The sequence below is a fragment of the Salmo salar genome, chromosome 29 (assembly GCF_965601325.2).
Source record: "Salmo salar chromosome 29, fSalSal1, whole genome shotgun sequence".
Taxonomy (NCBI): domain Eukaryota; kingdom Metazoa; phylum Chordata; class Actinopteri; order Salmoniformes; family Salmonidae; genus Salmo; species Salmo salar.
The window spans coordinates 20,250,111-20,265,360 of NC_138319.1; the positions used below are offsets into that span (position 1 = coordinate 20,250,111).

Here is a 15,250-nt window from a genome sequence, read left to right on the forward strand (position 1 = left end):
TGGTTAAAGTTCAGTAGAGGAATGCATGATCAAACCTTGGCCCTCTCTTCTCGAGGTAAGCTGGTCTAAAGAAAGAAACCCTGGGTGGGGTTATATACTGAACGTAGAAAAGGCTGTCACATGACGCCTTGTCCTGTCTGTGTCCCTGGGGGCGTGCCGGTGACTTGGTAAAACTTTAAGTTGAAAATACAATTCTCTCACATTAACATCTTACAAGCATCCCAACATATTCCAAATAGGTTTATCCTTCTTCATTAATTTTATACAACCATTTAGATGTAAGTCTCATAGCTGAGGCTATCATATAAACATTATTATGGTAATATGGCCGTATTGTCTCATGAGTTTCACAACATTGTACCAAACGGACCAGTTCGTAGCTGGATTCTTCACCGATCTTTTATACCTTCTCCAGAACATAAATGTCGGTCGGTTCCCCCCGTCCTGTGAGGTGGAAGAATTCCTTTGTCTCTCTATGAAACCATTCTGTCTCAAAACTGGGGCCATGAGGCAGGACATTCCCTTTGGAATTTACAACCGCCTTCTGACCACAGCAGCCTGGGTAGGGGGAGGTAGGTAGGGGGATGGTAGAGGGGGAGGGGGTCAACTGTGCTCGCTGTACTCAAAGAGGGCAATGTCATGACAACTCCAACTTTCACTTCACTGAGTTTCAGCTCAGCCCCATAGATTTTCTTTGCTGGGACAGTGGGGGCCATGATGGTGATCAATGTCTGGTGGTAATGGTTCATTGATCCAGCTATTACAGCTTGTAATGGGAGTTCTGGATGAACCACGATCACACACACATATCCTCCTCATGGTTGAGATGGTTCAAAAACGTAGTACGAGTATGTAATTATAGTTCGCTAGAAGCAACAAATATTCATTGATTACATTGGGTCGAACTCTAAAAATAGAGTTGGCTAATGCTTGAAAACCAGAACAGAGAACGTCAATAACATTCTAAAATGATGACTGCTACAGAGGGCAGTGCAAGTGGAGATTATTCTTATTTAGCCACTCATTTCCAATGGGTTCTGTTTTAGCGTCAGTCTGGCTAGCCGATACCGTCAACAGAGGAAAAACTACAGACCCAGACAGAGCGTGAAGACTAAACAAACAATGGGAATGAGTTATTTTGGTCAGTGTTACAAAAGCAGGCGTAACAGCCGACTTGATACAACAATCAAAAGAAAATGAGAGATAATTGTAGCAAATTACACAATCTTATGATTCTGTTTTGCTAAATAAAGTTCCCTCAAAGGGTTGATAAGATGTTTTAGGGCCTACTAAATCGCATTAAGCAATCACTACACAATTTATTTGGCAATATAAGGCTCTACATTGTTCACCTTGCAACAATAAAATAGTCATCTTAAATATTTTATCTAATGCTACTTTAGCTAATGTTAGTTTTCAGAGGCTAATAGTATGACATTTCCTCTTGTGAGGAATTGTATATCAACACACAGCAGACTGGAATGTCAGAGTTGGCTGCTTTCATGTGTCTGGCCACAGCTTACGCTGCCATTCCGCCCACCTGAGGCCTAACAGCGTGTGGGGAGAACATTCTGGCACCAAACTGTGAGCCGAGCCGGCCCTTTACCCAGCATTCTGCAGAGCATCGCGCTAAGCAAATGTTTAGAGTAAGCGGAGTAGCAGACCGCCTCTAAATGGGGGTTAAGATACCGTAGGGCTACGTACAGCGCTTCCAAGACACCATTTGCGAGCGTCTCACGTTTCAACACACCCAATAGCCAGTGTCTCCTTTCCACACCCATTTAAGTGAGTATGTGAGTCAACCAAATTCATTCATTCAGACCTGGTGAAGTGTGACCTGTGACTGCTGTGTGCTTTCATCTGTGTAACTTTTGCTGCTTGATCCAGCTGCTGGGAATAAGAAGCTTGCAGCCGAAGCCCTGTGGTAATTGTAAAGAAAGTCAGAATGTCATTGCGTGATAGGGGCCTTTAAAGCGGAGTAGAGGGCGGAGATATTACGGCAAATAAATTGATCATGTGTGTGGTGAAGGATAACATAAATATAGGGAATGAGAGTAAATGTGTGGCGGCGTCCAAGGCAAGAGGAAGCGATTCCATGTCACACTCTTGCACTGACAGACGGTACACTCTACAGACTTTAATGACGCTAAATCCCAATGTCATCAAATCCCCTTTGAACCGAGGGTTAATTCCTGTGTGCTGTGTCTAATATTAGTGTGGTACTTTTCTACTTGCAGCATGCCACGTGTGTAAGAGAACCACAGTGTAAGGATGTCAATGGAGGAGTGATCCAGCAAGAATCCTGGAAGTCAGGATTGCTTTTCAATGGGGGATTATAGCAACTATTTATGGCTCCAATAGCAGGTGGTCCTATGACCTAAAAGTAAAAATTGCGTAAATTAACATTTTAGTAATTTAGCAGCCGATCTTATCCAGTTTGATTTACAGTAGTGAGTGCATTTTGAACTAGTTCATGCTTGTTCCCCAGTGGGAATTCAACCCTCCACCCTGGTGTTGCAAGCGCCAATCTTTACCAACTGAGCGACACGGGATCATTTGCTTAGAGACAATTCAACATTTGTTATTCATGTTCTGATGTCATAAGCCAATCCATATTAAAAGAACAACTTCAAAAGGTTCAGGTGAAGTTCATAAATCTAAATCAACTTAAAACACCTAATGCATTGTACCAATCCTCAGTTTCCCAGAGCTATAAATGTAGATTTTAAAACTGGCTTGTTCGAGCCCTGAATGCTGATTGGCTGACAGCCGCGGTGTATCAGACCGTATGCCACGTGTATGACAAAACATGTATTTTTACTGCTCTAATTACGTTGATAACCAGTTTATAATAGCAATAAGGCACCTCTGGGGTTCGTGGTATATGGCCAATATTCCCCGGCTAAGGGCTGTATCCAGACACTACGGGTTGCGTCGGGCGCAAGAACAGTCCTTAGCCGTGGTATATTGGCCATATACCACACCCCCTCAAGCTTTTTGCTTAAGCGATCAATTCCAAAGACACTGCAGAAAACCTGTATCATGTTCAATCATGAGACATCCCAGCAGACATCCCAGCAGGTGATGAGATACAAAGTCCCACAGTGAGCATCAAAACATCCTCACCATGCCAAAGGAATTTACACTGATCCCTGACACTCACAGGATAGGTCTATGTGCCAACTAGCCTGTGCCCAGTCCCTAACAACCGGATGTTCCAGTTTTCATGGGAAATGGAAAGAGAGCCTGTGATGAAACTTCCGCTTTTGGACAGTAACAAGGTGACACTCCGTCCTAACTCCTCCTTTAAATAGACTGGACTGGTAGGACAGCAGAAGACAACCTCCCAACCCTTTTTTTTTTCCTTCTTCCCGTCAAGACCAATATGTAGGAATCTAAAAGTGTGTGTGAGGAGGAGGGGGGGAGTGAATGAGTCTGAGTGTGTAGCATGCGTGAGTGTGTAGGTGGGTGAGTGTTGGAGGGAGTGGGGAGGGACGTCGAGGGAGCAGTTGGAAAAGTCCCAGGAGACACGGTCCAGTTTCATTTAGGCTAGCCTACTAAGGCCAAGCTGGTGACCTAGTTTACGGACATGTGGGCACATCATCGCTGGCGTCCAACGTGCCAATTCATCCCTTCTCAAGATAGGCAGCTACTCCGGCCCAGACAATGGACTGGTCTACCTCTTCAAAATCAGAGAACTAGCTGGAGAAGGCAATAGAGAGAAAGAGAGAGAAAGAACATCAGAGTGGGTGAGAAGGCCACGGAGAACACAAGAGGGAGATATAGAGAGCGAGAGAGAGAGACAGAGAGAGCGAGGGTCTGAAAGGGTGCGGTTGGGGAAAGAGTATACCATGTCCATTGATGGGGCTGGCGGTTGTTATTCTCCGCAGCGATGTTGCATGTCTCCCCACGTTGCGTAACTTCGGCTGGCTGCTCTAGAAGAATACCTGAATTCTCGTCATTCTTCTCTAAATCTGTGCACAACAAATGCTCGCACGCCACGTCCAGACCCAGTTCAGCTGACATAGAAGATATGGGACCCATGCGGTGCCATTTTCACTGTGTTCTCTTGGTCGGAGACGGCATAGTATGGATTGATGCATCTACGTCATAGTATAAAAAGGTCAAACTACCACAGAGCTTTGCCTGGCCATGCATTAAACAAGCTAACCAAGCAGTGGTCAGTTAAGTGGTTGAGTCTCTTCTGCATCGTAATGTAAGAGTCTTACATTGGGCCTACCCTTTGCGGCACTGTGTGTATATAGGGACTGAGAAAGACCCAACAGTTAGGCCTATCCCAGTCAAAACTCTTGTTATTGCAGCAGACATCTTACTGAGGCTGTGGATGAAGGCCTACAACAAAACGTTCCATCGAAGCTCCCGGAACTGTCGCCAAGAAGAAATATCAGCCCGCGCAGAGAAGCACAAGATTGAACGTCACTCAACTTTCTAGAGTTTTCCCCGTTAGTTAACACTATCAACGTTTCCCTTTACTGTGGGAATTGTGACCGAATCAACGCAATATTAGCCACTTTCATTGCAACATACCGAAACAAAAATGAACTATGCAAAACTTAGTATGCAAAATTAACTATACAAGAGATTTTGTTGCAGGCAGAGCGCATCAGAGTAGGATTCTATTGCATTGACAGGCACGACTCAGAGCTGTGGTAGGTTTCTATGGAAATTGTATGGATCTGCCATTCACTTTGAACCGGACTGTGTTTACAGCATCAGCGGTGGTGAGTAGATGCGCTTGTTTTGAGATCAAAGCGAGAACTAGCGACCACATTTGTACATTTGTTCATATCCTTTGCTAGTTAGTTATTAGCCCAGTTATAGATCATTTGTGGTCAGCAATGGGGGAGTGATTGCTTCCTACAAGAGCACAAAACGTGTATTTCTAGATATCTTTGAAAGGCGAGACAGGTGAACAGCTTTTTATTTGTATTTTGAGACAGACTTGAATAAGCTAAGTAGCCAATAGGCAGAGGGTAGCATCATTTGTCTGATTCTCTGTAATAATGGTACGGGAATAATGAAGTCAAAGGTGAATTTATATAAGTTCAATTGCAATCGTGAGACAGGATTAGCTGTCCAAATTCTATTTACAAGGTATCAACACAGGCAGACATGCCAGAACTACCCATGCAATCCCAGTCCATCCAATCAGAGAAGTTGCATAACTTGCACTGCATGAATTTAGCCTCAATTATTGTTATCCAGGAATACAGCAGTAGCCGACATTCCCTTTAACTCCAGTTCTGACAACTTTCCTATTCCCAAAAGTTTTGATCAGAGCGAAAGGCTGCACAACAGATTTCTGATACGAGGTTAACAATATTATTACCTTTATTTAAACAGGTTTGTTATTGGGGACACATTCATCTTTTTCAAAACAACGAAGGGGCAGGTTCTGCAAATAATCGTCGATATTTCTTGGGTTGACTCATTCTTACATGTTGCTCACTAGTCTTGCTGTTGTGCCATTGGTGAAAGTTGTGCAAAACCTAACCGATGTGTTTCAAAGAAGCATACAATGGCAACACAAAGTCTACTGTAAACAGCACTAATGAACTGAGAAATAGACCAGAATCAAGACTCATTTAGTTAACTTATGTCAAGGAAAATTAGCATTTTACAAAGCAATGTCGAAAAAGGTTGTGAGTAGCCAATGAGTTGCCAACAAGGAAGTGAGACTCCATAGAAACTCTTCTAAAGCACCATCTTGGCCTAAAATGTTTAATATTTCATCGTTCATTGCCAAGGTAAATGGTTGCAGACAGTCTTACTCAGTCCGGCTTTCAACTTACTCTTGAACGTCGTGATAGTAGAATGCACATCGTGTCATTTGAAAATTGGGTATTACATAATCAGTTTTCCTCTTGTCATGTCAGTCATTGCATACCTTAGAGAGCTATTTAGAATTTGTCAGAAATGTCCAGATCAACTAACCCATGTCAGCTAACGTTTTTTAGCTAGGCTTTTTTAGACCCTAGATTTTGTTGTAATGTTTGAGTCAGTCAAATATCACATGAATACCCATTAGGCATGGCAAAATGTATAGAATTGCAAGAAAATGTACTTTTAAAACTGCAATATATTCTCTGCACCCCATGACAAAATGTGTAGAATTGCAGGAAAAAAAGCTTAAAACCTGTTACATTTTCTCTCCGCCTACATGAGGAGTGTGAACAGTGTGTCATGAACAGTGCTTGTTCCCATAGAAATAGACACCCGAAGGGCGGCACGAGTGAAAAAGTTTGGGAATCCCTGCTCTAATCAGGGAAAGATTTAGACCTGAGACACCAGGTGGGTGCACAAAAAAAACAGCATTACTCCGGACCTCGTAAGGCAAGATTTGAATACCCATGCTATAAAGTCTACGTTCCAATATCCACAATTGCATGCCATTTAGAATGCAATACATGCCCAACACTGTGCATTACCTCATTCTAAGTCCTATGTTTAGCTAGTATCAAAATTGGAACAGCAACCGACCCACAGCAAAAGAAAACTTCCAAGTCAGAAACCAGGAATATTGGTGAACATCCCTCTGCAAAACGAGTTGATATTTCTGCTTCCTTCAAACAGAGAGGGTAGGAAGACAAGAAAGGAGGGAAACCGTGCACCTGTGCTGTGTGACTGAGCTTCAGGTAGCAGTGAACTAATAGGGAGGCCAAGCGTCTCAGTCTCTATGGTAATAAATGGCCACACACACACACACTATTTATAACCGCTAAGCTCCCCTCAGTGGAAGCGCTGTACAGTAAGCTTCCTCGCACTCACAATGTTAGTTTGCCTATGGTTCACGGTACGAGAGAGAGAGAGAGAGATAGAGAGAGAGAGCGGGAGTCAGAAAGTATTCCCTTCAATCCTTTTACCTCGCCTTACTCTAACTCAAGCCCAGTACAGACACCAAATGTCATCCCAGGTAAATAAATCCACTTAAAATACCAAGTTTGGGAAAATGCATGCACTCACTACTGTAAGTCACTCTGGATAAGAGTGTCTGCTAAATGAATAAAATGTAAAATCTTCTACAAGAGAGAAATGCACACAAAACAAAACATAAAGCCGACAACTACAGAAAACCTATAAAACACCATAGAACGCTCTGTCAATAGCCAATCAGTAGGTTGGTACAGCAGCCTTTGCAGCCCATGATAACTAGGTAGCAGTCTGCATCTAGGGGGGTAAGAAAGTTACAGCGTAGCGAGATAGAAGTCTGACTCTAGGTAGTTAAAAAAATCCTCCAGGTGAGAGTCGCCCAGGCACTTACCCCTCCGTCGCGACAGCGAGCCTTCCCCTTGCTCCATGCTGGAGTGCAGAGGGGCTGAAGGGGGGAGACGTCCCTGTAGTGCTGCTGCTGTTACGGGGGTCCCAGGTGATGGAGGAGAGGACGGGAGCTGTGTGGCTATGGTAGAGACGCTACGCTGCTGAGCGCTCTGTGAGTGAGGACCAGCTCAGTGTGTGTGTGTGTGTGTGTGTGTGTGTGTGTATATATGTGTGTGTGTGTGTGAGAGAGAGAGAGACACTGGCCGACGGAGATGGCAGCAGCCATGCATCCCAGCCCCCACCCCGCTCCTGATCATCACCGCCTCACTCACTCTCTCGCTCTCTCTCTCTCACACAGACACACTCAGAGGGGAGGAGCAGCAAAAGAGGGCCAGAGGAAGGCAGGAAGAGGGAGAAAGTGAGAGTAGGAGAGAGGATGAGTGAGAGAGAGACAAGTAGGAGGAGGGAGAGATGTGCAGCTGCTCCTCTACCCATGAACAGCTAGCGCTCCATTATATTCCAAGCCTCTGAACAGAGTGACTGTGGCTCTACTTCAGAGCAGAAACAAGGGTTTACATTACCACACACATCCTGCAGGCAGACAGTACAGACACTCGCACCCTCAGAACACAAACAAACACAATTGTCTAAATGGTAACACACATTCTGTCCTAAATGCCCACAAGGGACATTATCCATGATCTGCCTGCCTTGAAACAAAAACGGAGACCTTCGTAGGAAAGCCCCGTGCATGGCGATGCAAGTGCCTCTGGTCCATGACAGGTCAGATTCATTACAAAACAACAAAAGCTAGAGTGCAATCAAAGACTGAATATTTTGCATCAAGCAAGGTTGATAAAACAAGGGCACTTATCGCAAGAATAATGTGAGTTAACAGATTGGAGAAATTGGGTTTGAGAATATTATGAGTTTAACTGTCGTCGGACTTTCAGTTTACTTTACAGTTGGATGTGAAGTTGGATGTTTAGAGTATAGCAGAGGATGACGCCTAGTGTATGGTGCCTGCTAAAGCCGATCAATGCATATTCTACTAGGGTTTGACATATGACAACTTTGCTCCTGGACTGTACGTTAGTCACATGGTGCGGTAGGTGTCGGAGGTGGACAGTTGAGCTGTAACCTCACTACTGGGACATAGTGAGGTGAGCCTAATCCCAACCTTAGATCACTGTGGTCAAAACAACCATACGATAAATCATTACTTTACCGTTTGACACTCGAAATCAGTCGATATATCGCAACAGACGTCTTTACGAAACAATAGAACCCAATAGTATTACCTGAGGCAAGAGGACATGGTCTGGTAAACGGATTTTCCTACACATTTTCCATGAGAAACAGTTGCATATTCTAAAGGACATTTATTACCTGACTTTTCAAGAAAAAAATGGCTGTCAATGAGAGTGACGGAACAGCCCATAGCCTAAGTAGTCGTAGGAAGAGTTTAACCAATCTGGATTGAGATTTAGAATTCAAACGGATGCCGACATGGTGCACTGGTTTTCCAAGCGTTGTACCTGTAACGAGAGAGCGAGAGAGAGAGAGAGAACTGTAATGCCCAAGTCCACTGCCCATTAATCACCTCTCTAAAACCATGTGAACTAGACAGTAAATCACTTAACCAGATTAGCCAAATCCTGTCCTTTTAATAAAACACACCACTGAACTCTGTGCTCTGGTAGGGACAGGCAATGGCCTATGGTGGTCACTGGTCAGAGGCTAAACAGTAGTACTAGAACAACCTGGCTTTGCCATCCAGTCACTAGGACTGGATTGACTGCATCTTGATGTCCCCTCTGAAATGGCCTTGGATGAACTACCTACACTTTGTCATTGAAGCAAAACTGAGGAGAGTTTTATTGTGAACCTAAAGTATAGGCTGTGCTGCATAGTGTGCATATATAATGAGGTGAAAGAGAGTTACAGTGCGGTCACCAAAAGTGAAAAAACAAAAATAGGGATGCTTTGGTGAGTAGAGGGAGGGAGCTTGGCTTACTGAGGCTCTGTCAGGTCTGTTGTACTCTGTGAAGCTGTAAGCTTTTAAGACTATCAGGTAAATCACTGTTGTCCATTACGTAACAGTGAGTGAGTGACTGAGTGAGTGAGAGAGAAGGGACGGAAGGACAGAGAGAGGGTGGGTCAGCTGAGGGCGATGAGCTGGAAGCTCAATGACGCTTAAACCAGCTGACATCAATTACTCACACATACATCATAACGCAAGCAGGTACATAGCCTAATATATCTACTAGCGTATATCATCCCAAAACTCTTGTTTGTGATGTTACATAGTGCTCCTCCTTGTAATGTTACATAGAGATGCAACTGAATGGATCCTAGGCAATTGCTACAAGTATTTCAGGGCAGTAGGTTGTCTCAGGGCCGTTTAGTTAGTCCGTCTTCTTTCCTCTCTGTCAGAGAGAGAGATGTGTCAGGTCAGTGTTATGTGAGCAGAGACGAACGGACCATTACTAAGGCCAAACAAACCAATAACCACTCTCCCCTTTGCCAAAGGGAGGGTTGATCCGAAGAGGATGTAGGGTCTGTTGAAAGTGTTCAGGCTAAATTAAAATGTCTGTGATGCTTTTGTTCAACTCACGGATGGAACACAATGTTTCTATGGTTTCCTCTAAGAGAAGTGTTCACATACTGGCTTGGCATTGATTAACTTTGTGGCCTCTTATGAAATACAATTCTACCACGATAGCTGTGATCTAATTTACTAATATAAATTGCATGAAATTGGATACATTTTTTATTAATTTGTTCAGTGAAAAAGTCATTGTTTTATTCATACCACAAGAGACGTTCTTTCATTCACACACATTCACAGGAATAAAATATTGCATCAATAAAAACTGTTAAACGATAAATTCTTCAACAAACAACAGGCCTAAATAAAGTCACGGCTGTGTTTGGAAAAATAAGCCAGCAATGAATGCTTCTAACCTCAACTGATGATTGAGATGCTGAAATAAAATGGTTGTGAAATTTGCCATTGCGTTTGTGGGAAAAAGTTTACTTCCTTAAAACTGGTGAAGTCACACTCAACACATGATAAAAAAAAAAAAATATCATATTTTTTCAATACTTTATTTAAAGCTTATCAGAACATCTTGTCATTAACTCCTGAGAGTGGTAAGGAAGAAGTTTACACAAAAGTCACAGTATGCCACTCATTCTCAATAGATTGTAAAACACAAGGGTTAATGGAGAAAAGTCCAGGCTTCTCCAGAGGGTGTCACTGTTAGGTAGGTCGGAGATGCTTCAGGTACTGGGGGGCGCGTTCAGGGGGGCGCAACGTTTTGGAACATTCAGATAGAAATGGACTGTTGAATAAGGAATAAGGTTGGCTCTGTTCATGACATTTCTATCTGCAACGTTCGAGAATGTTTTGCAACTGAACGTGGCCCTGCTTCACGTAAGCACACACACACACACACACACACACACCTTTTGTGTGATCGTGAAGCACGATTGCACCAAAACAATAGGCTACTTTTTGGCCAAGATTGCCCTCTCAATAAGCACCAATGCAATGTACACTTCCTAACGGTATTTGGCAAAGCAATGAACAGGGATTTGATCAGCTCAAGTAGGAACCAGGTGTTTTCCAGTTTCCCCTTCTAAATTCCAGAACCCATGGTTGTCACAGCAGCCAAACCATAAACGTAGGAAAACAAGCTGCGGGCTGACCACTTTAATAACTGACGCAATGGACGGAGTGAATCAGCAAATTTACCAGGACTCAGGAGAACTAGTGGATGTTCCTCTCTAATAGATTTGATCTTGTTAAACGAATTGCAACAAACAAGAGAAATACAGTTTCCACTTCATTTGGTTGCAATATCCACAGTCAGTGGATCTCATTAGTGGGCGTAATGGATGTAAAACCTACTACCTAATGCCCCATAACACTTCCGGTTCTCTTGTCTTCCCAACTATCTAGTGAGAATGAACAACAGAAGAATGTCAACAGTGTCGATCGAAGACCACTTAGGGGTGGGAGAGTAAGAATGGCAGTGTGTGGGGTCTGTACTGGCCACATTAAAATGCAGTTAAAGCCATCCACACGCGCTGAGTGCAGTCAATGTCAGAGGAGAAATAAACCAGCACCAGTAGTGACTATAGCCACACCTAGGGACCTAAACAGAAGAGCACAGAGGGAGGACAGAGAAAGCAGAAGAGTGGTGGTGTGTGTGTGTCAAGTCAGGAATCTGATGAAGAAGCATGTGGAACTCACGTGCGCCCTGCTGCTGGGCTGGCCTCCAGAGAGAAGGAGCGAGAGAGAGAGAGGAGGGAGACAGAGGGGAGAGAGCGAAAGAGAAAGGGGAGGGAGAAAGACAAATAGAGGGAGAAAGAGGGGAGAGAGAAAGAGAGGAAAGAAAGAAAAAATGAAAGACAGACAAAGCCAGAGAGAGATAATGAGATGACGAAAAGCCATGCACCAACAGGCAGACATGGCTCTCTCACTCTCTCCCACCTTCAGCCCCAGGTAAGACTCTAAAAACACTGTCCAGTGTTTTCAGTTTCAGACTGGCCTAGTACAGTACAGAACACACATCTCATTTCTCTCCTAACCCTCAGGCCAGTCTGAAACTAGTGGAGTGAGAGAGATTGAGTCCAAAAACGGAGTGATTTTCACTTTCACCAGTGGAGGATGAAGTGCATTTGATTGTTTTTGAAGTAGGTTACATGGCCGTTTTGTAATTTAACCCTCTTTTATAAAGGCCTAGAATTCTGTCATCATAATAATGACATTACAAAACGGTTGCTATAAGCGGACGTTTGCCATCATTAGCTGTTTTTAACATCTGCTAACCTATGAAGCCCTTATGACAAAGGGTTCAAGCATGTAGAGATATGCTCATTCAATCAAATGTAGGCTATTGTTGAATATTTTCTACTCAGGGCAGGTTGGTGTTGAGCCATTTCCTGAGGATATAGCATGGAAACCAACTTTTGTTAAGTAATAGTCTGCCAATGTGAGAGGGAGAAACATGCAGGAGGCTTATCAGTGGTGCCACATTGAGGGTCAAGCACCCAGAAGAGGGGCTTTGTGGGGCGGGTTCATAGGGCTTAAAACCTGTTTGGGCTAGGGGGCAGTATTGAGAATTTTGGAAAAAATATGTGCCCATTTTTAACTGCCTCCTACACCAACTCAGAAGCTAGAATATGCATATTATTGTTCAGGTTTGGATAGAAAACACCCTAAAGTTTCTAAAACTGTTTGAATGGTGTCTGTGAGTATAACAGAACTCCTATGGCAGGCAAAAACCTGACAAGGTTTCATGCAGGAAGTGGCCTGTCTGACAAGGAGTCGTGCGTCTTGCATCTGTTTATTGAAAAGTAAGGATCTTAGCTGTAACGTGACAATTCCCAGGGCTCCAATAGGCTCTCAGGACGCGGGAAAATCATGAAGGTTGACGAGGCAGCCTCAGGCTGAAACAGATTATCATCTTATTCAAGTGTCCCATTAGGTGACAATGGAGTGAGGCGCGTGCGCGATTAGCCCCCGTGGAGTATTTTAATTCGGCTGTTTAGTTTATTGCAGATTCCCGGTCGGAATATTATCGCTTTTCTACGAGATAAATGGCATAAAAATTGGTTTTAAACAGCGGTTGACATGCTTCGAAGTACGGTAATGGAATATTTAGACATTTTTTGTCACGCCATGCGCTATGCTCGTGGATTACCATTCTGATAGTGTCTAGAACTCACGAACAAAACGTCGCTGTTTGGATATAATGATGGATTATTTGGGACCAAACATACATTTGTTATTGAAGAAGAAGTCCTGGGACTGCATTCTGACGAAGAACAAGAAAGGTAAGAACATTTTTCTTATAGGAAATGTGATTTTGGTGAAGGCTGAACTGTGTGGGTGTCTAAATAACTAGCCCTGTGATGCCGGGCTATGTACTTAGAATATTGCAAAATGTGCTTCATCCGAAAAGCTATTTTAAAATCGGACATATCGAGTGCATAGAGGAGTAATGTATCTATAATTCTTAAAATAATTGTTATGCTTTTTGTGAACGTTTATCGTGAGTAATTTAGCAAACTGTTAGTAAATTCCCCGGAAGTTTGAGAGTGAGTGAGTAATTTAGTAAATTCACCGGCAGTGTTCGGTGGGAATGCTAGTCACATGCTAGTCACATGCTAATGTAAAAAGCTGGTTTTTGATATAAATATGAACTTGATTCAACAAAACATGCATGTATTGTATAACATAATGTCCTAGGGTTGTCATCTGATGAAGATCATCAAAGGTGAGTGCTGCATTTAGCTGTCTTCTGGGTTTTAGTGACATTATATGCTGGCTTGAAAAATGGGTGTCTGATTATTTATGGCTTGGTACTCTGCTGACATAATCTAATGTTTTGCTTTCGTTGTAAAGCCTTTTTGAAATCGGACAGTGTGGTTAGATTAACGAGAGTCTTGTCTTTAAATAGCTGTAAAATAGTCATATGTTTGAGAAATTGAAGTAATAGGATTTTTAAGGTTTTGAAAATCGCGCCACAGGCTGCAAGTGGCTGTTATGTAGGTGGGACGAATTCGTCCCACCTAGCCCAGAGAGGTTAAAAAAACAGAACGTGTCATTGGAGGAGGCCACCGTAGCTCTCTCGTCCCAGACTCTCAACAAATCCGTTTTTTTACCAACAAACCAGTGATACAGAGCCTGTCAATCAAATGAGTGTGAAAGCATGGGCAGCCACGTTGTACCAACGTTACTCTGTGAATATGGATGGGGTTGTGTAAGCTGTCGCTGTGTGCTTATGTGTGTGTCTGGAAAAACCCACAATGCTGATGACATGAAGGGATGTGGTGGGGGCTAGGCTTGAGGGTGGGCGCCCATTATTCAGAGAACAGAGATGCCAAAGAGAGACTCTTCATTCATAACCGCATAGACAACCAGCTTCCTGTGCAGTACACACGCTTCCCCTACGGCAAACAAGTGTAAGAGGCCATGCTCTTTTTGTGACATGTGACTCCCTCCCTTTCTCCTCCCTCCCTCCCTCCAACTGCAAACAATCCCAATGAACACATTAGATTACGCAATCCTCAGGCGAGGGAAGGCACTCACAGGAACACCTCGTATTGGTGTGTTTGTTCATAGAAAACACACCAATCACTTGTTCTAACACCACTGGGTCTGTCATGCCAAATAAAGTCCCCCTGAAAAAAAGTGCCCCCCCCCACCTGCGTCAAAACGAGATTCGATGTGTTCTAGCTTCTGCTGCTAGAGCTGTTGATAAAACTAGAAATTTCTTGACCGGATTGCGTAATGAACCACAGTGTTCGTTGCTATGCTGGTTGCTTGGCTCTATTTGACCTCGTAGAGGTCATGAAGGAAGGAGGACCCAGGCAGTTCTAGTTCACCACAAACGCTCGCTCAGTCAGCACAAAATTATTACCTCCGAATTGCTTTCTAAGGATGGTGTTTTTGACGATGACAACCTGCTGACTACCTGCTGCTTCAGAAAAAAATATTGTTAAATAGGAAGAAATTATTTAAGCTGTTTTTAGATAGATTTTATATTGACATTGCTAGCTACTTACCTCAGCCTGCCTAGTCAGCTAGATTGTCTGGCCAGACAGTTTGATTTAGCTAACGTTATATTGCTAGCTAACTGTTATTGTAGCTTTCTGTTTGTATGTAGCTTGCACTTTAATGGCATCCCTCGAGGAGATTTTATTTTATCTTTCCAACCAGGCAAATTACTATGAAGGCATCACTGATCTCGACAAGAGACGCAACATTCGTAGGGGGGCAGGGAAAATCACAATTCAGGGTAACGTTAAGCAGTTCATTTCTATTAGATATCTGGAAGGAGTTAAGTACAACCATTTAACAACCATTTTTCATCTAGCTAGTTGGTCATCTACATGTTAGCTATACATTTAGTTATATGTCTGTCATATTGAGGTATCTAGCTATAAGTTAACCCTG

At 43.3% G+C, this 15,250-nt stretch overlaps 1 protein-coding gene across 7 annotated transcripts in view; it reads right to left on the reverse strand.

The window, feature by feature from the left end:
- Positions 1-15,250, reverse strand: part of slc12a7b (solute carrier family 12 member 7b) — a 72,461-nt gene that overhangs the window by 36,803 nt on the left and 20,408 nt on the right. The window contains exon 1 of one of the 7 annotated variants that reach the window (XM_014181118.3): positions 7,283-7,477. The exons of the other annotated variants lie outside the window; for them this stretch is intronic. Coding sequence (XP_014036593.2) covers positions 7,283-7,319 — 37 coding nt within the window. The 5' untranslated portion in view covers positions 7,320-7,477. Of the gene's footprint in view, positions 1-7,282; positions 7,478-15,250 lie in introns of those variants that run through there. 7 annotated transcript variants of the gene reach the window in all.